This window comes from Phoca vitulina, unplaced genomic scaffold, assembly GCF_004348235.1.
Source record: "Phoca vitulina isolate PV1807 unplaced genomic scaffold, GSC_HSeal_1.0 scaffold38, whole genome shotgun sequence".
NCBI classification, from domain to species: Eukaryota; Metazoa; Chordata; class Mammalia; order Carnivora; family Phocidae; genus Phoca; species Phoca vitulina.
The window spans coordinates 14,383,277-14,409,329 of record NW_022589741.1 but is presented as its reverse complement, the minus strand read 5'-3'; the positions used below and the strand labels follow the sequence as shown (position 1 = coordinate 14,409,329).

At 41.4% G+C, this 26,053-nt stretch overlaps 1 protein-coding gene across 1 annotated transcript in view; it reads right to left on the bottom strand.

Moving 5' to 3' along the window:
* UBE4A (ubiquitination factor E4A) overlaps positions 1-26,053 on the bottom strand; it is a 35,192-nt gene that overhangs the window by 7,450 nt on the left and 1,689 nt on the right. Inside the window, exons 2-16 of the mRNA XM_032428000.1 lie at positions 22,180-22,342; positions 18,048-18,221; positions 17,341-17,453; positions 16,185-16,337; positions 15,505-15,664; positions 14,850-15,052; positions 14,463-14,654; positions 13,231-13,564; positions 12,156-12,276; positions 9,819-10,123; positions 8,366-8,498; positions 7,154-7,341; positions 5,268-5,368; positions 5,040-5,153; positions 2,353-2,527 (exon numbers count right to left, since the gene is read on the bottom strand). Of these exons, the coding sequence (XP_032283891.1) occupies positions 2,353-2,527; positions 5,040-5,153; positions 5,268-5,368; positions 7,154-7,341; positions 8,366-8,498; positions 9,819-10,123; positions 12,156-12,276; positions 13,231-13,564; positions 14,463-14,654; positions 14,850-15,052; positions 15,505-15,664; positions 16,185-16,337; positions 17,341-17,453; positions 18,048-18,221; positions 22,180-22,300 (2,587 nt within the window). The 5' untranslated portion in view covers positions 22,301-22,342. The remainder of the gene's footprint in view (positions 1-2,352; positions 2,528-5,039; positions 5,154-5,267; positions 5,369-7,153; positions 7,342-8,365; positions 8,499-9,818; positions 10,124-12,155; positions 12,277-13,230; positions 13,565-14,462; positions 14,655-14,849; positions 15,053-15,504; positions 15,665-16,184; positions 16,338-17,340; positions 17,454-18,047; positions 18,222-22,179; positions 22,343-26,053) is intronic.

Genomic DNA, 26,053 nt, shown 5'->3' with positions numbered 1-26,053 from the left:
TAGGGCACAGGACAGAAACTCCAAAAATTAAAAAAATACATTAACACATGCCGGGTTTTAGTAAGTTATATTTTTAGTCAGTCTATTGACTCCACAACCGATGAGAGTTTAGCTCTTACTTCCTATCCTTCTCTTCCAAATACAAATCCCAGTATATAATCAAATCTTTGTTAATGTCATGAAGATTGTAAAAATCATTCACAGCAGAGCCATATAGTGTCCTAATGATTACATACATAAAGTAATATATAAACTTAAAAAAAAGATTTATCTATTTGAGAGAGAGAGAGAGCGGGTGCGTGAGTGGGGGGAGGGGCAGAGGCAGAGACTCTTCAAGCCGGCTCCCCACTGAGCACTGAACCCAATGTGGGGCTCGATCCCACAACCCTGAGATGATGACTTGAGCCGAAACCAGAGTTGGACACTCAACCGATTGAGCCACCCAGGCGCCCCAGTAATATATAGTTTTTAATATAACTTTGTAAAAATTAGTTTGCTTATTTTCAGAGTACCAATCACTAAATCTTTCTAAACTCTCCACCAGAAATGTAAAACTCTCGATAGGATCATTTCTAGCAGTTCTGTATTTTTTGGAAATGCTCCTTCTGGAAGCTCCCATCTGTCACTCCAATCTGGACTCCTTGCTCTATAAGCCTGCTGCGTGGTGGTCACACAAGCTCCTTTTACCACAATCCTGGACACTTCCTTTGTCTTCCTCTTATGGGATTCCACCTTCCTCCTCTGGATTTACTCTTTCACTTTGATGGAGTATATCTTTTTGTAGCTTCTCAAGAAATGATACACTGGAAGTAAATCTGATACCTTCACCCTCAAACAGAAATGACAGTGTGGCTGGCTATAGCATTCTGGGCTGAAAAACTATTTTCCACGAGGAGCGTGCTCCAGCTTCCAATGTCACTGTTGTGAAAATCAAAGACATTTTATACTTAAACCATTGTAGATCACCTGACTTTTCTCTGGGACCTTTGAGGGTCTTCTCTCTTTTTTTTTTTTTTTTAAAGATTTTTATTTATTCATGAGAGAGAGAGAGAGAGAGAGGCAGAGGGAGAAGCAGGCTCCCAAGGAGCAGGGAGCCCGATGCGGGACTCGATCCCAGGACGCTGGGATCATGACCTGAGCCGAAGGCAGACGCTTAACCATCTGAGCCACCCAGGCGCCCGAGGGTCTTCTCTTTACCTTGATTTCCTGAAATGTCACAATGTCACCTTAGTGTGAGAATTTAAAAGGTCCTTGTGCTGGGCACATTGTGGCCCTTTCAAGTTAGAGGCTTTTAGTCTTTGAGAATTTTTGGTATTATTTCTTTGATAATTTCCTCTACTCCATTTTTCTCTTTTGAGACTTTCTGGATTGATCCTTTGTTTTCTTATCCTTTTCATTCTAATTTCCATCTCTTTTTCTTTCTGTTCTACTTTCATGGAAGAGCTCCTTAATGTGATCTTCTAACCCTTTTGACGAGTAAAAATTACTTGTATTTTCAATATCCAAGTGCTCTTTCTTGTTCTTTGAATAATACTTATTGCCTCTTTGTTCTTGTTTTATGGATGCTATCTTCTCTTATTCCTCTGAGATTATAAAGATTTTTTTTAAAAGTTTTCATCCAATATCTCTGTTTCATGTTGGAGGATTTCCTCAAATGTTTGGTGATCCTTGGTTATCATTTCATATGTAATCAATAAATTATTAATAATATATTTTATTTAAAAAAATACTAAGTTTTGAGATGTGTATTTTACAGTTCTAGCACATCTCAATTCAGACTAGTCACATTTAAAATGCCTGATAGCCATTATGTGGCAAATGGCTACTGAATTGGACACTTAGCTTGAGAGGGAGTGGAGATAAGTGTCTTTGATCTACCACATTTAACCAGAGTTCAAGAATGGTTTTCAGGTTAACATATACACACACTCCCCAGATACATTTATATGGCTAACTTGTTCTCAAGAAAAATTATACCAACTTACATTTTCTGGCAGCTGTGTGAGGGTAAATGTTTCCCATGTCAACAACAGGCATCATCATCTTTTTTTTTAAGGAGGTTCCATGCCCAGTGTGGAGCCCAACGTGGCATCTAACGCAGGGCTTGAACTCCCGACCCTGAGATCAAGACCTGAGCTGTGTGATCAAGAGTTGCACGCCTAACTGACTGAGCCACCTAGGTGCCCCGGGCATCATCCTTCTTGAAGCTTCTCTAGTGATTCATTTCCCTCTCAGACTGTGTAGGGTACTATTGCCAGAGTCTGAATTCTTAGTTTCAGCTGGGCTGATCCCTCAAATGAAGGAGATCTTGACCACTGGATTTTTTGGGAATGCAGTGCTTTGTGTCCTTACCTGATGTTAGAAAGGCAAGGGTACCAATTGTTTCATTGGACATGATGTTATGGAAACGTGCTAGCTGTCCAAACATCTGTAGGCCAGCCTCCTTCTCTCGGCGGGCTTCTGGAGTCAGACTATCCCATTCACCTCGGTCTTTCTCAATCTGTTGAATCTTTATCTTGCTCAAATACTACAGAAACCAGAGGTGAAATGTATCAGAGAAGAAAGTGCAGCTGAAGGGAAGATGATAATTAAGCGGTTCTATTTATTTTTTATTTTTAAAATTTATTTATTTGAGAGAGCGTGAGAACAGGTGGAGGGACAGAGGCAGAGGGAGAAAGGATCTCAAGCAGATTCTGTGCTGAATGCAGAGCCTGACGCGGGGCTTGATCCCACCACCTTGAGATCACGACCTGAGACGAAATCAAGAGTCGGATGCTCAACCAACTAAGTCACCTAGGTGCCCCTTAAGCGGTTCTATTTAAAATCTAGTTTGTTTTTATTTTATTTTTCTAAAAAAGATTTTATTTGTCAGAGAGAGAGAGAGAGAGAGAGAGAGAGCGCACGCAAGCGTGCACAAACGGGGGAGCGGCAGGCAGAGGGAGAGGCAAGCTCCCTGCTGAGCAAGGAGCCCGATGTGGGACTCCATCCCAGGACCCTGGGATCATGACTTGAGCTGAAGGCAGATGCTAAACCAACTGAGCCAACCAAGCGTCCCTAAAATCTAGTTTAGTAACCCGGGAAAACCAGGGACTATGTAAGAAACGTGAGCCTTTATTTCTCAGCATAGGGCTGAAGCTCCATAGATTTGTTTTAGCCTGAGAGGACTTGTGGGTAGTTCCCATATGTGTATTATAGTCTCTGAAATAGAAAGGAGAATAAGTAGTATCATCTCTGAAACCTAGGCAAAAATGAATAGGCTAAAGTGAAAAAAGGGACAAATCCTTCTTAAAAAATGAAAACAAAACAAAAACAAAAACAAAACCCCAAAAAACAAAAAACCAAACCCAAAACTGCCTATCAAAAAACAAAGCTCTATCAAATATGCAAGATGTCTGGAAGGAGAAGCATAAATATTAAAAACCGTCTACTTCTCATCATTCTTGCAGTCCTATGACAATGCCATCTGGTGTCATTCTTTGTATCACAGAGCTCTTGCATAGAAGGGTCTGTTTATTACAGGACTTGTTCTTGTTTTCTACGAAAACCTATCTAAAATCTAAAAGTATGGGATTATGAAAAAAGCAGGAACTCTCCTCACAGATTAAATACAAGTTACTGGGGGACTGCTAATCAACATGAGGAGCGTGTGGCTGTCTAACAGGCCGCCTTCATGACTTACCTGCCTCATCTACCCTTGGGCCCCTGCCTTAGCTTTCTTACACTTGTCACAGATAAGGGAAGGTTTTTTTTTTTTTTTTAAGATTTTATTTCTTTATTTGACAGAGACACACGGCGAGAGAGGGAACACAAGCAAGGGAAGAGGGAGAGGGAGAAGCAGGCTTCCCGCTGAGCAGGGAGCCTGATGTGGGGCTCAATCCCAGGACTCTGGGACCCTGACCTGAGCCGAAGGCAGACGCTTAACGACTGAGCCACCCAGGCGCCCCGATAAGGGAAGTTTTTAATAGGAGCAAGAAGCAGCTCCATGAAGGATGAGTAAGGACATGATGATGCACTGAAGTTGCTGACAAGCACCCGGCGTAGACTTTGGGAAACTCGTGTTTCAAATGTAAAGATTTGGGAGGCTGCGGATAGGTGACGAGTATTGGTAACTTGCAGTGTTTATACGAAAAAATAACCCAAACCAGAGATTTTTTTTTTCAAGGAGTGGTGCAAAAATCAGAATCTTTCAGGAAGGGGATAAGAATCATTGCCTTAGTGAGTCACTGTTATTGATGCGTTGGGATGGAAAATGGTTGAAAGTCATTGACCAAACGCGAGGTCCTCGGATTTCTTTCTGTGCTGCTGGCCTGATTAATCCTGCCAGTGTATCTTAGTTTAGCTTCATCACCCTTTCTTTACCACTCTCTGCCAAAATATCATCCTAGTTTATGAGGCTACAATGACCCTTATCTTGGTCTCTAATGGAATAATACCTATTAAGCTCTGTAATGGCAAGGCTCACGGTATACTACTACTCATAATTTTTGGTGTCCCAATTGGTACTATGGGCATAAAGATTGCTCTATTGTAATTTGAAGGTAAAAAGTATGTACTTATCATTATTTGATAAGGGCAGTTAAATCTATTCTTTTTTTTTTTTTTTAAAGATTTTATTTATTTATTTGACAGAGAGAAATACAGTGAGAGCAGGAACACAAGCAGGGGGAGTGGGAGACGGAGAAGCAGGCTTCCCGCCGAGTAGGGAGCCCAATGCGGGGCTCGATCCCAGGACCCTGGGATCATGACCTGAGCCAAAGGCTGACGCTTAACGACTGAGCCACCCAGGAGCCCCAGTTAAAACTGTTCTAAAAAATTTTTATTTAAAGATTTTTGTCAGAGAGAGAGAGTGCGCACACAAGCAGGGGGACCGGCAGGCAGAGGGAAAAAGCAGGCTCCTTGCTGAGCAGGGAGCCCGACGTAGGACTTGATCCCAGGACCCGATCCCAGGACCCTGGGATCATGACCTGAGCTGAAGGCAGACGCTTAACCAACTGAACCACCCAGGCGTCCCTAAAAAATTTTTATATACTTATTCTTACCTGTATGGCTTCATCCAGGAGGAAGATGGCATCGTTCATTAGCAGGTTAAGAAAGCGGAGGAAAAGCGGGGGATTCATGGCTTCTAAATTCTTAGAGGCATAGTCAGCCAAATCCTGTAAGTCCCAGCCCAAGACAAAACCATTTTAGTACTGAACCACAACTCACTGGGGCTTATCTGAAGTAAAACTCAGAGAACTCAGCTTTGGCTTCACCAAAAACTCTCTCACCTTAATGCTCTCTCGATAGGTATCTGTTCCCCACATGTACCTTAGGATGGGATACATGGGACGTCGGTAATTAAACTTCTGTTCAAATTGATGGGGGTCTCCTGGAATAGGGTAAGAGCAAAAACCCAGCAAAGGTGGTGCTACTAGAGAAAGAGTAAGAGCTTATGCCTGTGGAGCCATTTTCTTGGATTCTGAATGCTGTCAAGACTACTGGCAAGATCTGCCCTGGGAGTTTACAAAGGCCCAGAGTGACAGCCAAGTGTTTACTTATTTCCTTACGGACAGAACAAGAGGGAGACAGACATAAAAGATACTGCATGCAGAAAAGGACAAGGACCAAGTTGTACCCTAAAAGCCAGGGGAGACAAATGCTTCCATATCCAAACGCAGAGTACTTATCAGACTTTGAATGAGGCCTCTGAACTGGCCATTGTGGCAGTGACAGCCGTGTGCTGAACGGGATACTAAGTAACCTCCATATTCTTCATAGATAACATCCCAGCTGCGAAACGAACTGGTTCTTAGTTACTCTGAAAAATCAGGTCAGGGTCTAAAAACCTGAGGCTTATACTGTTTTGACCAATCAAAGGAACGAACCACAACATCTCTGTAGCTTGGGTCATATAATGAAAGAAGATCATGGGATCTGGAGTCAGAAGATCTAGGTTTTCCTTTTGGCTCCACCTAATCCAAGTCTCTTAACATTTTTTAACTTCTACTTCCTCAGAAATAAAACAGGAATTATAATACATCCTCTACCATTGCACGTAAAGAGTTGAAATGGTCATATAATAACTGCAGTGACTTATTGTGTGATTATATATGTATTATGAAGATGTACATGCACTATCTCATTAGTCGTCACTTCAACCCATTTTATAGATGAGGACACTGAGGCTCAGAGGTATGTGACAAAACCAAAATCCAAATGGGAAAGGCACTCAGTACAATGTTAAATGTTTCTTTGAATGTTAACTGTATTTATCACTGGATGGTAGGACAACTTTTATTTATTTAGAACATCTCTTTTAAAAGGGGTCTTAAATAAGTGCCTAACATATACTGTTTACTGGTTGAGATGGGGTACAGTTTTGATCTCAGGGTGGTGAGTTTGAGCCCCATGTTGGGGACAGAGTTTACTTAAAAAAAAAAAAAAGAAAAAAGAACTGTCCGACTATTCTGCAGATAAAAATAAATACCTGGGGTTGGGGCGGCTGCGTGACTCAGTTGGTTAAGCATCCGACTCTTGATATCGGCTCAGGTCACGATCTCAGGGTTGTGAGACTGAGCTCTGCATTGGGCTCCACACTGGGCATGGAGCCTGCTTATGATTCACCCTCTACCTCTTCCCCTGCCCCTTCCCCCCACTAAAAAAAAAAAAAAAAAAAAAAAGACCTGGGTTGTAATCGAACAGGCTACTTAGCTGGAGCTTAATTAAATCAAGCATATAATAAGAGTGTGTGTGTTTTTTTTTTTTAAGATTTTATTTATTTATTTGGGAGAGGGAGAGAGAGAAAGAGAGCGCACGAGTGGAGGGAAGGGCAGAAGGAGAGGGAGAAGCTGACATGGGCCTCCATCCCAGGACGCTGAGCCAAAGTCAGCCACTTAACCAAATGAGCCACCCAGGCGCACCCCCTTGTTTTTCTTTTTGAGGTGAGATAGAATTGACCTGATTCTACCACTTAGTTGTATGACAGGGGGTAATACAGTAAAACTTGCCAGATGGTGACAAATTAATGAAACAATGTTAGAAAAGCACTTGGCATCCAGGCTGGCACATAGCAGATACTCAATAAATGATGGCTGCTGGTATTTTTCTGACATTAAATACTGATCAAGCTAGGAGACTCCACTAGTATCTGCTTCTCAGTTCTGGACTGCTTTACCTGTAAACTCAATGTCCACAAAGACCTTGATTAGAGCTTCTGCAAGGTGGGGTGCATAGGGAAAGTTGCAGAACACACGTTTCCGGTGGAACACACTGGATACCAAGGGATTTGGAGTCTGGTCCAGGTGGGGCATCACTGCTTCCAACACCTCAGCCAGTTTGGCCCTTAGGTGGGGATTCTTCATCCTGCAAAAAGTGCAGAAAGCAAGCTGAGCAGGTAGAAAACTCAACTCTCAAATTCATGACTATTTTCTCCACATGAGGAGCCAAAACACCCTATACCACTGTTGGGAGGAGAAAACAGGATTCTGTAGTGTCAAGGCTGTCAATTTCTGGGGGATGATGCAGGGTACAACCTCATTCAACTTTTGAGATCACAGGCTACCAAGTATGAGGATGAATACTCAAGTTTCTATTTAACGCTTAGCCACTCTGTTTACTTCTCTACAATAATCCATTGTTTATTGCTTACATTCCCTGACCGTTTCATTGAGGATAAACTTGCCTTTCTAAGCTTCCTGAGGGCCAGGGTCAGGACGCAGTTCTTCTACGTTACTTACGCTGCACACCACGTGTGCCTAATAAATACCAGTTGACTCATGATTTCCCACTGGGTCTGCTTAGCTCAATGAAGGATTGGCTTCTACCTACTTCTCACTGACATGGCTCAGGGGAATGTACATCATTCTCTTTGTGCAGCAAATCTTCACTCATGCACACATCGTTTCCTTTGGCCTAGACACCAAAAACACCAGAGAAGCAACTCCAAAGGTCAGTGGGCATCTTTCTCTGAGAAAGGGGAGTAGAAGCTATGAATGAAAAGATGAGATTAGAAAGCATTTACCTGTGTTTACTGCTCATGCAACTCAGAAAGTTAAGGGTAAACTTTGTGACCCTACAACTGTTAGATCATCAGAACTGGCTGCCACTGGTAAGGCTTCTGGCATTAAGGTAACTATTTTAACCAGCCCCTAGCAGTGGAATTCCCATCGGGTCTCTTACGCAGGTTCAGATTGTTTGTGGGCAAAGTCCTTGGCTTATTATGCCTCTGAAGAGGGGGATTTCTGGCTACCCTTAAGGGTGGTCAGGTGATTCATTAGTGTTAACACAACTTCTGAAGGCAAGCCCTTATGAGTCAGGCTTGGTTTAGAAGTCTTCTGAATGCTCTGCACCTCTAAATGGTGTCAGAGCCAAGCTTTCAACACCTCACCTTTCTATGCTTCCAGTGAAAATTGTGATAAAGTGAAGAACATGTTCTAGGGAGTCTGCTGATGTCTCCAAGATGTCATCGGCAAAGCGGCGGAGAAAAATGAGGAAATCACCCAAGTTATCTGCAAAAAATTCTGGAAGACAAACAAACAAACCCATTCACTGCAATTAGTGAAACATCTGACTTTCTGTACTAAGCAATATTGAAATTCCTCCCTTTTGCTCTACCTAATAAAGATTAAAAAATCCGAAATGTCTTGTAGGTACTAGGAATGGTGACAAGTTCATAAATGTAGACTCTCCTTTAAAGGTAAGTCAATTTTTATTTCTATCCAAGTCAATATGAAAATAGCAGAGACACAAAATACTGTTCACACACTAGTGCAACTTAAGAAGGTACACTGATACACATTCTTTTCATACTCAAGGTTAACTATGCATTAAATAACCCTTTAGATGGATAAAGAATCTTCAACAAAGATGAATACATTAGATGACTCTGGTCATCAGTCTCCAGGATGGTCCTCCAATTGTCTTTGCTTCCTGGTATTCATGCCCTTGTGTGTCCCTTCCTGCACTCTTCCAGGGTAGAGGCATACAGAAGCAATGGTATATCGTTTCCATGGTGAAGTTATAGAAGCCTATAGCTTCCATTATGGTTGCTTGCTCTCAAGGAAGCCAGCTGCCATACCATGAATAGTACTTAGTACTAATAGTACTAAGGCGAGACCTGCGTGGCCTGGGAAAGAGGCCAGTAAGCAACTGAGGTCGGCCAACAACCACATGACCTGGCTTGTAAGCAGATCCTCCAGTTCTGGTCGAGTCCTCAGATTCCTGTGGCCCTGACTGACAGCTCGCCTGCAACCGCATGAAAGACCCAGAGGCAGAACCATGTAGCCAAGCCACTCCTGGATTCCTGACCCACAGAAACCGTGTGAGATGACGTTTGTTTTAAGGTGCTACGTTTTAGGATGATGTGTTACTTAACAACAGATGACCAATACAGTGATCAAGAACATATAACCTGATTTTGCTGGACAGTATCTGCCAACTCCTCACTGCCAAACCTACAAACACGACCTCCTCAACCAACAGGGGATGATAATTTTTTTCTCCCTAAAGAATAGCACACGGAGAGTTGGACAGATAAATTTAGAAGATGAACAACGAAGACAACATTAATGCAAAACTAACAGCTCTGAAAACCCTGGCTGCACTTACTCCTTTGAAGACTATTTTCTGATACACACAGAAGTGGGGACACAAGGCTGAGGAAAAAGCTGTTGGTTCCCCCATACTCTGAGCGGTAGATACTATCTATAAATTTGAGTTGTTTCTCCAAAAACAGTTGAATGATAACTAAGGAAGGGTACTCTGAGGATTAAACTTCCAAAGTGACCCAGTTAAACTTAGATAGCTATAAATAGGCAGTTCCCAAGGAAGAGCCTGCTTACCTGGCACGTAAGCCAAAGAGCTGTAGCCGTCTGGCAGAGGAAAAGTTAGCTCAATTGGCTGTGAGCCCTCATTGCCTAAGGCCAGCTGAACGAGTAGAACAGCCATGGACACCTGCAAGTTGAGACAGTTCTGTAGCATCTGGGGCTCCGTCATGGCAGTCTTGGTGGAAAGATAGATGGTCATCAGTCGTTCAAACTGCTCCCGGAGGTTGTCAGCAGCAGGGCTAGAGCTTTGCTGAGCATCCCGCCAGGCAACCTGCAGCCGATGCAGATTTTGGTTGATTTTGACCATCTGATCATGCAACCTGCCCCCAAGAAAGCACAAGAGACTGGGTCAGGAGGCTCATATAGGGCAGTTGAGTACAGATCGTTCCGGAAAAACAAATCTTCATTTATTTATTCTAGTATTCTCTTTTAGGATATAGGGGGCCGCTATTGTGGTGACAGAGAAGGCACTCACACAACTTACGGACAGGACTGGGGCAGGGGTCAGAGCACTGGGCAAATGTTACCAAGTATTTGACATAAATGACGCTAACTACAAATAGCAGCCTTCAGCTGAAACGCACCATCCAAAGAACAGTAGCTTGGTTAAGCAGGGTGTAGACTGGGCTGTTACCATGTAAAATAAATAACGATTAGACAAATTACAAAAAGAGCCCAGCAGGATAGTTTGACACTGCACAGCTGCAATGTTTGTACTTGGATGTGGTTATATGGACAGTCTTTCTACGGTTAGTTAAGAACAAAAGCTGGAGAAAAAGGACTCTAGGTCAGTAACGACCACATATAAACTGGTAGCCACCTGGGCCACAACCTAAGAAACAGCTTGCAGTCCTCTGTTGTTCAATATAAAATTACATTATTCTTCACAAAGGGCCAGCCAAATGTTCTCTAATGAAAGGAAGCCCTGTAATTCAATGTTACGGATAGTTGTCTCTATGGATACAGTCCAAAGTCATCTTCTTTGGCCCTGTAGACAATGTCTAGGGTGAGCTAGCCAGTATGGGGAGAAGAGATGACATTCATTTCTATGTCTGAATGTCAGTGGTTGAGCAGGTTAAACATATGCTGCATTATCTATTGTCTCATTTAAAATGTCAATGACCGGGATAGAAAAACTCTCTAATAAAGATATAATTTCATTTTTCTAGAAATTTGCCGAGTTTTAAAAAATGCTCTGTGCCAATGTAAGTATCCTGAGAAGACATTAAAAACTGCTATCCTCAGTACCTCTTCCTAAGGACTGTAACGACTTTGTTTATACATGCAGTCATAATCAACTAAACCAGAGGAGGGAAAAATCACAGAATGGTGTGTGACCAGGCAGAACCAGAACCGCTTTTGGAAGTCATACACTCTAGTTCTTAAATTTTCACACTTCCAGAATCCTTTTGATCTTTGATACACAAATCTTTTGTGGTCCTACTGATCTTATCGGAATCCCTGATAAACATTTCTTCTTTTTTTTAATTTATTCTTTAAAGAGAGAGTGAGAGTGCGCGCACGTGTGTCTCGAGCCCCAAACATTTCTTTAATTTTGTCTCTATACCATAAAGTAGAGGGTCATCTTTTTTTCATCAGGAGTAGTAAGTAATGAAAATTCAAGAGCGGAAAGTGAAAAGTTAAAACAATTCCCCTTTCACAGATCACAACAGGAAGATAGTGATTTAAAAATTTGCAAGTTTAGGGGTGCCTGGCTAGCTTAGTTGGTTAAGTGTCTGCCTTTGGCTCAGGTCATAATCCCAGGGTCCTGGGATTGAGCCCCTCATCAGGCTCCCCACTCAGCGGGGAGCCTGCCTCTCCCTCTCCCACTCCCCCTGCTTGTGCTCTCTCTCCGTCAAGTAAATAAATAAAATCTTTAAAAAAAAATTTTTTTTTTTTTGCAAGTTTAGGGGTGCCTGGGTGGCTCAGTTGGTTAAGAGTCTGACTCTTGATTTTGGCTCCAGTCATGCATGGTTGTGGGATCGAGTCCTGAGTCAGGCTCTGTGCTCAGAGGGGAGTCTGCTTGAGGATTCTCTCTCTCCCCCCCCTCTGCCCCTCCCCCTGCATGCGTGCGTGCTCTCTCTCTAAAATAAAGAAATCTTCAAAAAAAATCTGTGTGTTTAGAGAACAATACTAGTGTGTTTAATTTTAAGAAGTGTAGCAGGTCAAAAATGAAAAGTAAATTCAGTTATCTGTACAAAGGCAATTCACGTAAACATGATTAGGTGCATACAAAACTCCATTCCCATTAGATCCTAACGGGAGCCTTCAGAATAAAGTGAGACTCACTTTCAACCTTCTGGTTCTTAACCCCACAAAACAGTTCTTTTTGAATGACATCAGAGCAGTTACCTGTGAAATCCCAAGTATAAGGTATACTCGGTCAGGACAAGGTTCTCCGTCACAAGGTTGTAGTTCTGGGGGAACTTTGGCTCCTGCACAGCTGGGATCAAACAAGTCTCTTTGTCCAAACCTCAAAGAAAGTAAAAGGAACAGTAAATGACTCACCACAGACTTCTGTCCTGGGTCTCCAGTGTCCCCTTACTCTAGCTTCACTTCCATACTGCTACCAGTGAGGGCTTTTTTTTTTTTTTTTAGTAATTTCCTTTTAAAAACAAATGTAGAAAACACCGTGGATGTTGCCAAGCGATAGACAGTGGATCATCTGTATCTATTCGTGCTTTTCCAGGTTTACTTCCTTTTGACCATGTATTGCTTTTAGGATTAAAGAGTCATAAAACTGAGAGGAAATACACCAAAATTAAGAGGGATTCATTTTTTTTTTTAAAGAGTGATTCATTTTGAATGACTTATTTTCTTCTTTTCACTTCTCTGCATTGTTTGAGTTTTCTCCCAACTGGCCCCAATATTCTTCCTCCCTAGACTCATTTCCTGCCAATTCCCATACCCCTTTCCCACCTAGCTCTCCCCCTCAATTTCTCACTGTTCTCCAATCATGCCTTCCACAGCTTTGTACCTTTATACTTTAAACCCAAGTCATCTCTCAAGACTCGGCCGCAAAGACTTCCAACTTCTGTAGAATTTATTGTTCACTCTCTCCTCTGTGCTCCCATAGTTTAGCCCTATACCATATTATGATTCTCTGTTAATATATCTGCTTTCTTCTGGAGGCTTTGAGTTAAAAGACAAAGCAGGGACTGTGCTTTATTTTTAGAAAGAATGAATCAATCAATACCTAAAGGCTGCTAAATTCAGAAAGAAGATCTCACGAAAGCACATCTAAAAGCTACCAGTTTTTTTTAGACGTCTGTCTTTTTAAAATTTATACTAGCTTCTCTTTTTGCCTCGTCTTCTTTTAAGAGGCACCTTTGTGAAAAAGGATAAAAGTGAACGCCTCTGATGTTACACACACACATGCAAGCGTGCGCACACACACACCATCTTGAGAAGGCCAGTTCCCCCCTACCTCTCATGTGCACATTTTTAATTTTTCGTTCTTCATCATTCAACTCCTTCAGAGCACAGTAAGTGGGGTTAAAGGTGAGGAGCCGAGAGGATCTGGGTTTGCAAAACGGCTGGCATAGCTTCAGGAGAGCAGCACCCAGATTCAGAAAGAAGGCATCCGAGGCATACATTTGGAAGAAGATTTCTGGCATCTGATTGGCCCAAATCTTGGTGCGGCCTGCGTTTGCATGCAAACAGTTTCCAAGCCAGGACAAGATACAGTGTTTGGTTTCTGGAGAGAGCTGGAGTAAGTTCTTCAGCATCTGGTAGATCTTTTCATGGAACTGAGCCATGAACTGTTTAACCAGAAAACACAACCACAGAACATTCCAGTTTCACAATCCTCATATTTGTTACTCCCAAACCTTAGCCACTGGCAATTTCCAAAAATATTCTCATCCTAATTTTATACCCCAGTTCTGAATAAAAAAAAAAATTTCTGGGCACTTATGAGAGATTCCCTGATGAGCTGCCAAACTACAGATAGCATTTACATAGCTTTAGAGCAGGGGTCAATAAACTGTCTGCAAAGGGCCAGACGATAAATATTTTCAGCTTTGCAAGCTATACGCTGACTGTGGCAACTATTCAACTCTACCACCGTGGCATGAAACCAAGCCAAAAACGACACGTGTACGAATGGGCATGGCTGTGTTCAATAGAACTATTTACCAAAATAGGGGGCACACTGGATCTGGCCACTGTAGTAACTTGCCAATCCCTGCCTTAGAGTTGTGATGATGGGAGATTTAGACCGTCCCCAATTCAACCACTTACTGCCTCACGTGTTGGCCAGACCTCTGCCAGAATTTACACTAAGAAGCCCAAATGGAGGGGATGTTGGTGGAAGGAAGGAAAGGAAAAAAAATTCAGTTTATCAGCTGGAGTTCAGCTGGAAGATTTTAGGAGCCCAGGTTATAAGAAACGGCTTGGTGACGACAGTGAGGACTGAGGGGAAGTGGCTGGGCCAGAGCACAGGGCAGAGAGGAGCAGCAGCTTACTCTGAAACTGTGCACCAGCTTCTCCTCTGCCCTGAGCCTGTGCTGAAAAGAGGACAATTTCTTTACGTGATTATGGTAGAAAGCCAAGCAGATCGATGTGCTTCCCCAAAGAGGCTCAAGCAGCCTTATCTGCATCTGCTTCCCGAGGAAACGCGACTTCATCTAAGATTAGGGGGCTGGGAGACAGTTCCACCTGATGGATGTTGGCCTCTTGCACTTTGATCTCCTGGGGACTGGAACGAGATGGATTCAGGAAGTAGCCATGATTTTCTACTACACCTGGAGTCTTTAATAAGCAGGAGATATTCAGGATTACTCCCAGCAAGGTCTTCTGGTACATCTGCCCATTGCTAGGGTCCTTGGGCTGAATGTACTCTACAAAAACCTATAGGAGAAAACAAGTCCTACTTACTCGTCTGTATGAGGAGGGAAAGGTGGTGGGGTGAAAGGATCTCAAAGAGTTAAGTCTATACAACAACTAATGTATCTTTCTTTTATTCAACAGGTAATATTACAGCACCCTCAGGATAGGATATTAAATCACCAGCTCAAATGAATACGTACCACCTTTCAAACCTACCTTTGCCATATCCTTCTGCCTAGTGAAATAGAGAAGAATATCCAGATATGCATAAAACAGGATCTGACAGAGTTCTAGATCTTTTATTCGGCCCAATAAAATATCAAACACTGGAATCATGACTTCTGGAAATGTGCGAACTTCCTCATCCAATATCAAGGCTTCAATGACCTCTTCCAGAAACTCAGTTACATCTTCAAAATCTAACAAATGACAAATGAGAGGAAAAGAAGCCCACAGCAATTTTTTTTTTAATCTTTTTTTTTTAATTTGACAGAGAGAGACACAGTGAGAGAGGGAACACAAGCAGGGACAGTGGGAGAGGGAGAAGCAGGCTTCCCGTGGAGCAGGGAGCCCGACGTGAGGCTCGATCCCAGGACCTGGGATCATGACCTGAGCCGAAGGCAGACGCTTAATGACTGAGCCACCCAGGCGCCCCGCCCATAGCAATTTTTATATGCATTTACATACAGGCTACTCTTCTTACATTCTGATAATTCTACTGGTATTCAACCCCAAAGGTCAAGATATGAGCTCTCTTCCTTAATTTATACTTCTGGAACCATAGTGGCTCTGAGGTTTCTAATGCAATTAAAGGAATTTTAAATTTAGAAATCAAAATGTAGAAACTCAGAGATCTTGCTTATGTACTCACGGGCTCCTTGGATGGCTTCCAACATCAAATCTACCAGTTGCTCATGGATGTTCTGGTCAATATAGATCTCTGGGGTGAGGAGTACTGTTCGGGTATTGGACACAGTGAGGTTCCTGCATTGCACCGCAAAGGGGAGCAGGTTCTCTGGAACTTTGGTAATCTGGGAACAGAATGAAGAAGAGAGGAGAGAGCCTAGCTCTATGACCTGAACAAGGGTGAACACAGCAAATAGAATGAAAAAGACAATGTACCCCAAAACAGTACTGCTGTCCTGTGGATGCTTAAAAATTAGTAAGAGTTCATTCTTTGGTGTAAGGAGTCACCCACCTGCTAGAATTCTAATCCTGGAAGTGACCAAGCTTAGCTCACTCTTATTTATACCTCAGTGGAAATGAGTTTATCACACTTTTTTTCCCCCTCCCCTGACCTTTTCTAAGAGTATGACTTTTTAAGGTTTGTAGAACAGGAGGCCCTGGTTAAATGGGGAAAGGAATAGACCCCAAGCCACAGAAAGAACAGACGAAAATTTCTGACAACTCATAGTGCCTCTCATATCTAGTTTCTGATGTATTATGATGTATATAAACTGATATAAACGACACTCATCCAACTCTCTGGCTTACATGTTAAAGTCAAACCCAAGAGTACTACACAGTTCTCAATGGGGATTAGTCCTTTACCTCTTCCTTAGCTCTTTGGAAGCAGGAATAAAGGTAACAAAAAATGTGCCTCTCCCCTGCATCTCGATCAGCAGAGAGATTCAACGTTGAAGAAGAAGTCATGTTAATCAAGTGGTTGCCTGGGTCCTGAAGTAGTAAGCGAGCGAAGACAGCCTTTAAGAAAAGCAAACAAACAAAACACTAAACCACTGCAAAGTTAATCTTAGGATATCAAGATGTAGAAGGTCATTTTGACATAGGTTACTGTGATAGTCACAGGATGTAGAGTGAAGGGGTAATATAAGACCCCTCCCTTACTACTTTAGAAAATATTAGGTACATAAATATAACTGTATATGCGTTGATTCTTGAACAATATGGGTTTGACGTGGATTTTTTTCAGTAAATACAGAACAGCACTGTAAATGTATTTTCTCTTGCTTCTAATTTTCTTTATAACATTTTCTTTACCCTAGCTGACTTTACTGTTATCCATAAGGCTTCCTGTCAACAGTAGGCTATTAGTTAAGTTTTTGGAGAGTCACAAGTTATGTGTGGATTTTCAACTGCCCCTAACCCCCAAATTGTTCAAGGGTCACCCGTACAGTTATCCCAAATAGAGCTCAAGCCTCTGGTATAGCCCTAGCATAGAGTAAGCATTAAAACAGTATTTATTGAATGGTGTGGAGAATCAGCGATTGAACTTACACATGAAATTTACTCCTCTGTGTGACTGCTGGCCTTACTCAGACTTATATAATTTAAACATATAAAGTTAAACTACAAGTTGTCAAGTGTCTGTCCTACCAAAGTTTTATTCCTTTAATGTTAATTAGGCACTTATAAGGTAAAACACACTGTTTTGATTTTGGGGAAAGATACAAAGACATGGCCTTGCAGAACTTAAGGGTCTGATAGGGGAGATAGGACAGGTATAAAAAAAGCCAGTACATGTGACAGAAGGTGACAACTGCCATCCAAGAGGCACAGATAGATCACTCCAGGAATTCAGATATGTGGCCATGGTAAATGAGAAGATCTCCAAGGAGGAACACCAAAGACAATGTTAAGAGATGGAATTACGTAAGCAAAGTCATGGTTGGAGAAACGTGAGAAGAGTTCAGCTGCATGGCTAGTTTGTGCTGAAGGCACCTGAAAGGAACATCAGAAATGGTACCTGCTCAACATTGTTCATATCAAGCCAGTCTTGATCCTCCAGGTCTACTGCCATTTCTTCCAAATACACACAACGACTGGGGATGCCATTCCCACTTTTCAAGCTGGGGTCACCTGGGAAATGGTTTTAATCTGGTAGGTTAAGGATAATGCTTCTGTCTTTATATAGACAACCGATCTTGACAGCATTTCTCTTGAACTCCAAGTCTGACTCAGGTAGTATCAGGATAATCTTGACATACAAAGCAGTATCTAAAGACTTAAATCTTTTCAGAGAGTCCAAGAGCATGTCAGGTTTTGTTATAAACATAACATCATGAATCCCAGGCATCAGCACCTATTTTTTTTAACTACAGATAGGACACAGAGGGAAAACACTATCTGACACCTCATGGGGCTTCTGTCTAAATGTTTAGGTCACCTCTGAGAAGAAAAAGGATTTGGCTACCACTCGCATTTCCCTTTTAAGGTGGTAAAGGCAAGGAGCTATATGGTCCAGTCTGTACCAAAATGATAATGAAAGCTGCACCTTGTCTAAATATTATTTTTAGGTCACATCAAAAGCTTCACTAAACTATCAAACCTGTGTTCTAGGGAGTACAGTGGGTTTGTTTAACCATTAGATATAATAAGTTTCTAAGAACAAGTTCCTAGCCCAAGCAGGAAGGGAAGAGTAATGAATAGACTGGCTCTAAGTTTGTAACTCACTGTTGTCCAAAGTAATGAGGAAGATCCTTTGGATCATGTGATTGATGTTGAGTTGTTCACATATTTCCTGCTGTGAACGGAAGGAGCGGCTAATCTCAGCCACAGAGTAATCAAATTCATCCAGGCTTTCAGACACACTATTATCCGAGTCATCTGGGCTAGCTGGGAGTTCATCTGCCAGAAAATGTAAGCCATTAACAGTTAAACTCCTCTCTTTAAGAGAAAACCAAGTATACTATCAAAAATGATAAATGTTATCAAGAGAAAGATAATTCTGGATGGGAAACAAGTTAATCATCTAATTAGTGAACATCTCAAGTCAGGCAACATCTTTTTTTTTTTTAATTGAGGTAAAAATTGAGGTATAACATTTAAAAAATGACGTGTAACATCATATTAGTTTCACGTATACAACATAATGATTTGATATTTATATATATTGCAAAATGGTCAACACAATAATTCTGCTTAACATCTGTCACCATACAGTTATAAATATTTTCTCTTGTGAAGAGAACTTTTAAGATCTACTCTCTTAGTAACTTTCAAATATCCAATACAGTATTATTAACTACAGTCACCATGCTATTCATTATATCCCTATGGCTTATTTATTTTATAACTCAAGTTTGATCCTTGTGATCCCCTGTACCTACCCCACTCCGGGCAACCACCAATCTGTTCTCTGTATCTATGAGCTTTCTTTCTTTTTCTCTTTTTTAGGTATCACCTATAACTGAGAACATTTGTTTGTATTTGTCTTTTTCTGTCTGACCTATTTCATTTCACACAGGTCCGTCTCTGTTGTTGCAAATGGCAATAATATTCCATTGTGTGTGTGTGTGTGTGTATGTGTATATCATATTTTCTTCATCCATTCATCCATCAACGGACATAGGTTGTTTCCATGTCTTGGCTATTATAAACAATGCTACAACAAACACAGGGGTGCATAGATCTTTTCAAGTTAGTGTTTTTGTTTTCTTTGTATAAATACCCAGAAGTGGAATTGCTGGATTATATGGTAGTTCTATTTTTAAATTTTTGAAGAACCTCTATAATGTTTTCCATAGTGGCTGCACCAATTTATATTCTCACCAACTGTGCACCAGGGTTCCCTTTTTTTCCACATCCTTGCCAACACTTGTTATTTCTTGTCTTTTTGATAGTAGCCATTCTAACAGGTATGAGGTGATATCTCATCGTGGTTTTGATTTGCATTTCTTTGATGATGAGTGATACTGAGCACCTTTTAGTGTACCCGTTAGTCATCTGTATGTCTTCTTTGGAGAAACGTCTATATAGATCCTTTGCCCATTTTTAAACTGGATAATTTGTGTTTTTTTGCTATTGAATTGTATTAGGCAACATCTTAAGTACAGGATTCTGAAATCCCTGGCTGTAAATCCTACCACATTTTACAAATCAAAAGTTTTATTCTTTCTACTCATAATTAATTGCACCCCATATTACCAAAAATAGCAACATTATGTTCCCTATAGAATCTTAGTGAACAGAGAATTACCTACAATAGATCAATATGCCTTTAATTATTTTAAATATATAGCTTTTTCCTGATTTTAAAGAATACATATATTTGAATAATGCCAAACTGTATAGGAAAACATTATGTAAAAAGTCTCCTCTGAACCAATTCCTTATGGACAACCATGTCAGTTAGCAAACTGTTCCAGATTTTTTTTTCCTATTGTGGTGTGAATGTTTATTGCTAGGATTCTAAGTTAAAAAAAAAAAAAAAAGAGAGAGGGATCATACTATATATACTGCTTTTCAGCTTGCTTTTTAAACTTAATCAGCACCAACATCCTTCCCTGTTAGGTCATTTGTAGGCCTACCTCATTCTTTGTAATAGCTGCACTGTACTGCATTGTGTACGTGCACACTCTGACTTGTGTAGCTACTTCTCAATTGATGAACATTTGGGCTGTTTCCAATTTTTCATGATTTCAAACACTACTGCACCAAATAGTACTCTTTTTGTACACCTGTACGAGTATTTCTGTAAGGTAAATTTGTAGAAGCAGAATTGCTGAGTTAAAGAGCTTGCACATTTAAAAGTTAACATATATTACCAAATTATCCTCAGAAAGACTGCTCTCATTTACAAGCCCCTCAGCAGTCTATGAGAGAGTACCTGTTTAAATCATCACAAATTTTGTAAGTAAAAATCTAATTGTTGTTTTAATGGGCAGTGCTCCAACTATTATTGAGACAAGATTTTTAAAATCATTTGATTATTGTATATAAATTGTTCATCTGAATCTTTTCCCCTCTAATTTGTTACTATTTTTTTATTGATTGAATCCCTTTACTTTTTAAAAAAGCAACCTTGCCTTAGGAGATTGTAGGAGGAAAAGGGGAGCGAGGAATAGGAATTATAAGGAAATGGGAAAATATGATTTATGAGTATGTGGTTGGGGGAAATTTTGCTACATAGGTTCTTAGCTCCTATCGCTCTCGGGGTTCAGAGGAGAACTTAACCATATAGGAGTAGAGTGACAGATGCTTGTCCTTCTGGCTGTCAGCAGACAGAGCCGCCTCTCCGAATGGAACTCAGGCTGAAGGAGTACAAGCGTGGTGTTCACTAGAAACCACGTGAGTCTGCATCTGCTTCTCTCTATCTCCAGTGATTATTCTGAAAGGCCACGCAAAACTCTCGGGAGTTAAGAGTTGCTTTAGTGTGGTGAGTTTAGTCAATGTGAAGCTCAACATAGGAGGCCGAAAGTTTTGGCAGAGTTCTAACTGCTGGTGGAAAACAGGTTAGACCTGGTGGCATGCTAAACTCAGTGTAAACAAAGTAAAACGAGGAGAAGCCAAAATAGTAACAGGAGCGCATGTACCTGATTTGTCCCACGGCTTGGTGCCTGCAACGCTCCCAACTCTAGCCAGCCTGAGGTCTGCTGACAGCCAGAAGGACAAACATCTGTCACTCTACTCCTATAAGGTTAAGTTCTCCTCTGAACCCTGAGAGCGACAGGAGCTAAGAACCTATGTAGCAAAATTTCCCCCAACCACATACTCATAAATCATGTTTCCCCATTTTCTTATATTCCTATTCCTCACTCTCCCTTTCCTCCTACAATCTCCTAATGCAAGAATCTGGAAGAGATTTCAGAGACTGAGACCCAGAGCCGCCTCCTTCGATCATGGTAGAAAGTCAGTGTTACATATACTCCCCCCTTGCTTCATCATCACCCTGTCCACTACTCATCTGTCTTGCCCTTACCTCCTTTTTATTCAGTCCTGAACACAGAGCAAGGCTACAACTCAGCTATGTATACCGACACTTTTGAAATAAACAAAAAGGTAAAATACAAACATTTCTCCTTTCCAAAAAATACTATTATTCTCTTTGCAGGGAGAAGGGGAGTGATTTCTGGCTTGAAAGATTGTGACTATCCTCAGAAGACTAATAAATTTGAGAAACATCATCCTAATTCTCCTAGGCTATATGTCTTCTCAAAGGAGGAAGTTAGACCCGATCTTAATTTTGGTCCTAGATGAGGAAAACCATTTTTCTGATGAGTGAGATATTCTGATTTCTTTTTCACATTAAGGCAAAGGATCAGATTTTCTTACAAGTCTGTTCTAACAGCATTATGCTATGAAAGAGGCCACTCTATGGAATGGAAGAAGTATTTTGCTTGGGATTGACTCTGAAGCACCAGGCTTAAGAACAAATTTCATTTGTCTATCAAAAAGCCAAAAAACTTTTATAATTCTTCCTTTTACACATCTGCTTTCTACAGCTGCACGTAACCTGCTTTCTCCACCTATGTCTGCAATCTCAGTTTCCTATGTTAAAAAGATTTATTTAAGTATCTTTTGCTGGGTGATTTTTAAAATAAACAGCTCGACAGCACTGGGATCACGACTAACATCTGTTACTACGGAACCACCTGCTATCTGGTCTCTCTTTATGCAGCAGGGAGGAGAGGACCCGAAAATAATATGAAGGAAAATGAACAAAACCCCCAATTTATGCCCTAAATGAACAACAAAATCGACCTCCAGGTCGATCCCAACTGCAATTATGGACCCTAAGAAGACTTCACTTGGGAAGACCCCATTCTAGGTCATCTCCTCCGCTGCTACTGGGTCCCCTACTTACCAGACTGCTGCTTCAGCTGCTCTTTTTGGATTGCTGCAAACTGCTTGGCATCAGCCAGGGAGCCAAAAAGAGCAGCAAAGGGGTTACTTGAGATGTTGTTGTTATTCTCTTGGTCTGTCATTTCACTTTAAAGTATCCTCCATCCAGACCTGGGGGGGAGGGGCTGCAGAGAGGACAGGTATCAGACACGGAGGGGCAGATAACACAACAGCCGGGATTAGACCCACAGTCGTCGGTTCCTTTCCCATTTCTCGAACACAATACATGTAAAAAGGCTTTGGGTAAGACCTTCCAATTCCTGTTCCAAGATTCAAGGCATTTTTGGCAAAATGGTTACGAACCCACCAACTGGATAAGTTGGCTTGATTTGGGGGCGGCTAAAACCAAAAAGCTTTAAAAATATTCAAGCTGGAATGCATTTATCTGTTGACATGTTTCTATTTGCCATACCTTTAAAAAATAGGTTAAGCAGAAAGAATTATTGATGAGGAAACTCATCTACTCATTGTAATAACAATGTGGCACTAACTGAAAAATATGACAACAGCTACACATTTTCCATAAATCTGGTTCTCATTCACCATGAACATAAGATGGCGCTTGCTCAGGCTTCCAGGACTTAAAGCTGCAGCCGGGAATTCCTCAGCTACATATAAACTAACTGTAAGCCTGTATCGGACATGGAATGGCAAATAAGGACCGGAACCTGACCAACAGCGTGTTGTGGGTTTCAAATACGTATTAGGCAATTTATCTCTACTCCGAGGCTTAAAACAATTGAGATTTCTTCCACTAAAAACTAAATGGTCTTTGCTTAATTCTATATTTAATTTCCACTACTTATTTGATTTTTTATAATACTGCCAACACACACCAATTCCTAATGTGGAACATGAAATCATAGATGTATACCTCAAAGGTATTTAGTGGAGCTAACTGAGTCTGCATTTGCACTCTTCTGATTACATTTCCTCATTCAAGCACCAAGGGGACTCAGAGGCACAATGGGATGAGCGCAGCGCCCTGAAAGGCTTTCTTCCCTTCCTGAAATTTTAAGGCCACAGCACAGAAGTACAACCCTGAAAAGGGTGGGGAAGAGACAAAGGGTATGAATATTCAGCTCTCAAAGATACTGAGCTGCTAAAAGGACAGAGGCCTTACTTAAAAAGAGTGGGGACGGGGTATGAGGGAAGGAGAAAAAAATTTTTTGGGGTCTACCTTTAATCTCCTGAGGTAAGACTCCTTACAGAAACATATTAACAAAAACTAATACAAGTTGGAAAAGTTACCCTTATTTTCTGGAGGAGGAGAGACTCTAACACTTCTTGACAATTCTGAGACATCTCCACCAGTCGCTTCACCCTCTCTGTCAAGTGTTTTCTGCATAAGAGCTAATGGCTAATCATCTGTAATGACTTAGGCACACAGTCTAGTCTCCTCTTAGCATGGTTCTGGGCTTTACTGCTCAAGGAAATGTAGATGTTGCTCTATAAATTTATTTTTTGCAATGTATAGTTTAGTTAAGCTTAATAATCCAAAAATAAAGATAGCACATTTAGTGCTGGAATTCATGATCCTTGAGAGGACTTCCCCCTCATTTAACCACTGCATAAGCTTAATCGTTGCTCCTAATTCATGTAGAGACACTAACAGTTGTCTCATTGTTAGCTGACCACCACCCTACCTCTATCCTAAGGTACCCTCAAGTCCAGAGGCATGCAAAAAGTATAGTGAGCTCTTGTCATTTTCTGTCTTTGAAACATCATCCTCTTTTTTCAACATGACACCCTACATTTTTCCTTTGGGGATCCATCCCATTCTCAGTCCATGTGTTCAGAAGAGGATGGCCTCACCCACTAGCTCCAGGAATGAGCATATGAATCTGGCTTGGCCAAAAAGAATGCAGCATACTCTGGCCAAAGTGACTGATTGAGGAGTAGGCACAAGACCCTAACAAGGCCTATCAGAATCAATGAACACCCAGCTTCAGGCCTTTGGCTGAATCTACAGAAAAGGGAACTCTTTTTTCCTGCTTGGGTTGTTAGCAGGATAAGAAATAAACCTGGAATTGCCATCTTTCCATCATCTAGAAGAGGCCTACCCCCAAACTAAGTCAAGATATAGGAAAACAGAGTTGAGAGATGGAAAGAGTCTTTCCGTTATAAAAAAGCCAACAGATTTCCCTATATTGTGTAAGCCAGTTTGAACGGGCTTTTAAAAACACAATAGAGGGGCACCTGGCTGGCTCAGTCAGTACAGCATGCAACTCTTGATGTCAGGGTTCTAAGTTTGAGCTCCACGTTGGGTGTAGAGAATACTTGAAAATAAAATCTTAGGGACGCCTGGGTGGCTCAGTCGGTTAAGTGACTGCCTTCACCTCAAGTCATGATCCCAGGGTCCTGGGATGGAGCCCCGCATCGGGCTCCCTGCTTAGCGGGGGGCCTGCATACTATCTGTGCTTGCTGCTCCCCCTGCTTGTGCTCTCTCTGACAAATAAATAAATAATCTTAAAAAAATTAAAAAAAAAATCTTAAAAAACACAACTGAAAAGAGTTTAAATTAATACAAAGGAGAGGGGGACGCCTGGGTGGCTCAGTCAGTTAAGCGTCTGCCTTTGGCTCAGGTCATGATCCCAGGGTCCTGGGATCGAGCCCCGCATCGGGTTCCTTGCTCGGTGGGGAGCCTGCTTCTCCCTCTGCCTGCAGCTCCCCCTGCTTGTGCTTTCTCTCTCTCTGACAAATAAATAAAATCTTTAAAAAAAAAAAAATACAAAGGAGATGCATCATCTGTACCTCTATAAGAGGTAGAAAGGAAGCAAGGTGAAAGTGAGGAATACAGAACATATGAAAAGATAGGCTCCTTAGACTATCAAGACAAATAAACAGGATTTATGATAATAAATGGCATTATTTCCTCCTTTCCCAATATTATACTGTCACATTACAAAAAGAAGCTAGGAGCGCCTGGGTGGCACAGTCCGTTAAGTGTCCGATGCTTGGTTTCAGCTCAGGTCATGATCTCAGAGTCGTGAGACTGAGTTCCATGTCAGGCTCCACACTCAACTGTAGTCTGCTTAAGACTCCCCCTCTGCCCCTCCCTGCTGCGTGTGCGTGCATTAAGATAAATAAATAAATCTTTTTTTTAAATATTTCTTTTCTTTTTTTTTTTAAAAGATTTTATTTATTTGACAGAGAGACACAGGCAAAGAGGGAACACAAGCAGGGGGAGTGGGAGAGGGAGAAGCAGGCTTCCCGCAGAGCAGGGAATCTGATGTGGGGCTCGATCCCAGGACCCCAGGATCATGACCTGAGCCGAAGGTAGACGCTTAACGACTGAGCCACCCAGGCACCCCTAAATAAATAAATCTTAAAAAAAAAAAGAAGCTAGCTTCCCATTACATTTTATCTATATTAATAGGATGTATAACTTTCTACGTTGTATTCCTAATGCAGACCTTCTACCTTGCTAGACAGTAAGCAATCTGAGTACAATTTCATATCTGATTAGTTTTTCTTCTGTGTCCAGCATTGTACATTACAATCACAGAATCCCAAATAAATATTTATTGAATGATTCAATCTTACAAGTCATTACTCCTGACCTCCTTGTAAGCACCCATGATCTTCCTTCAAGGTAAGGGCTTTACTATGTGTCTTGGGTTGCAGTAGCAGGTCAAGCTTCTGGGCCAGACACTTGTGGCTCTTTGGTATCTCAGGATGTGTAGAATAGAGAACGGAAATAAATCTCTTGTCATCTCTGCTATACGTCTTTTTGAAAAACAAAAAAGTTTCTGCCTACCTCACTAAGTTCATCTTTCTCATATGAACTTCAAATCTGTGCACAAACTACTTTCATAGTCCAATATTGTGTAACC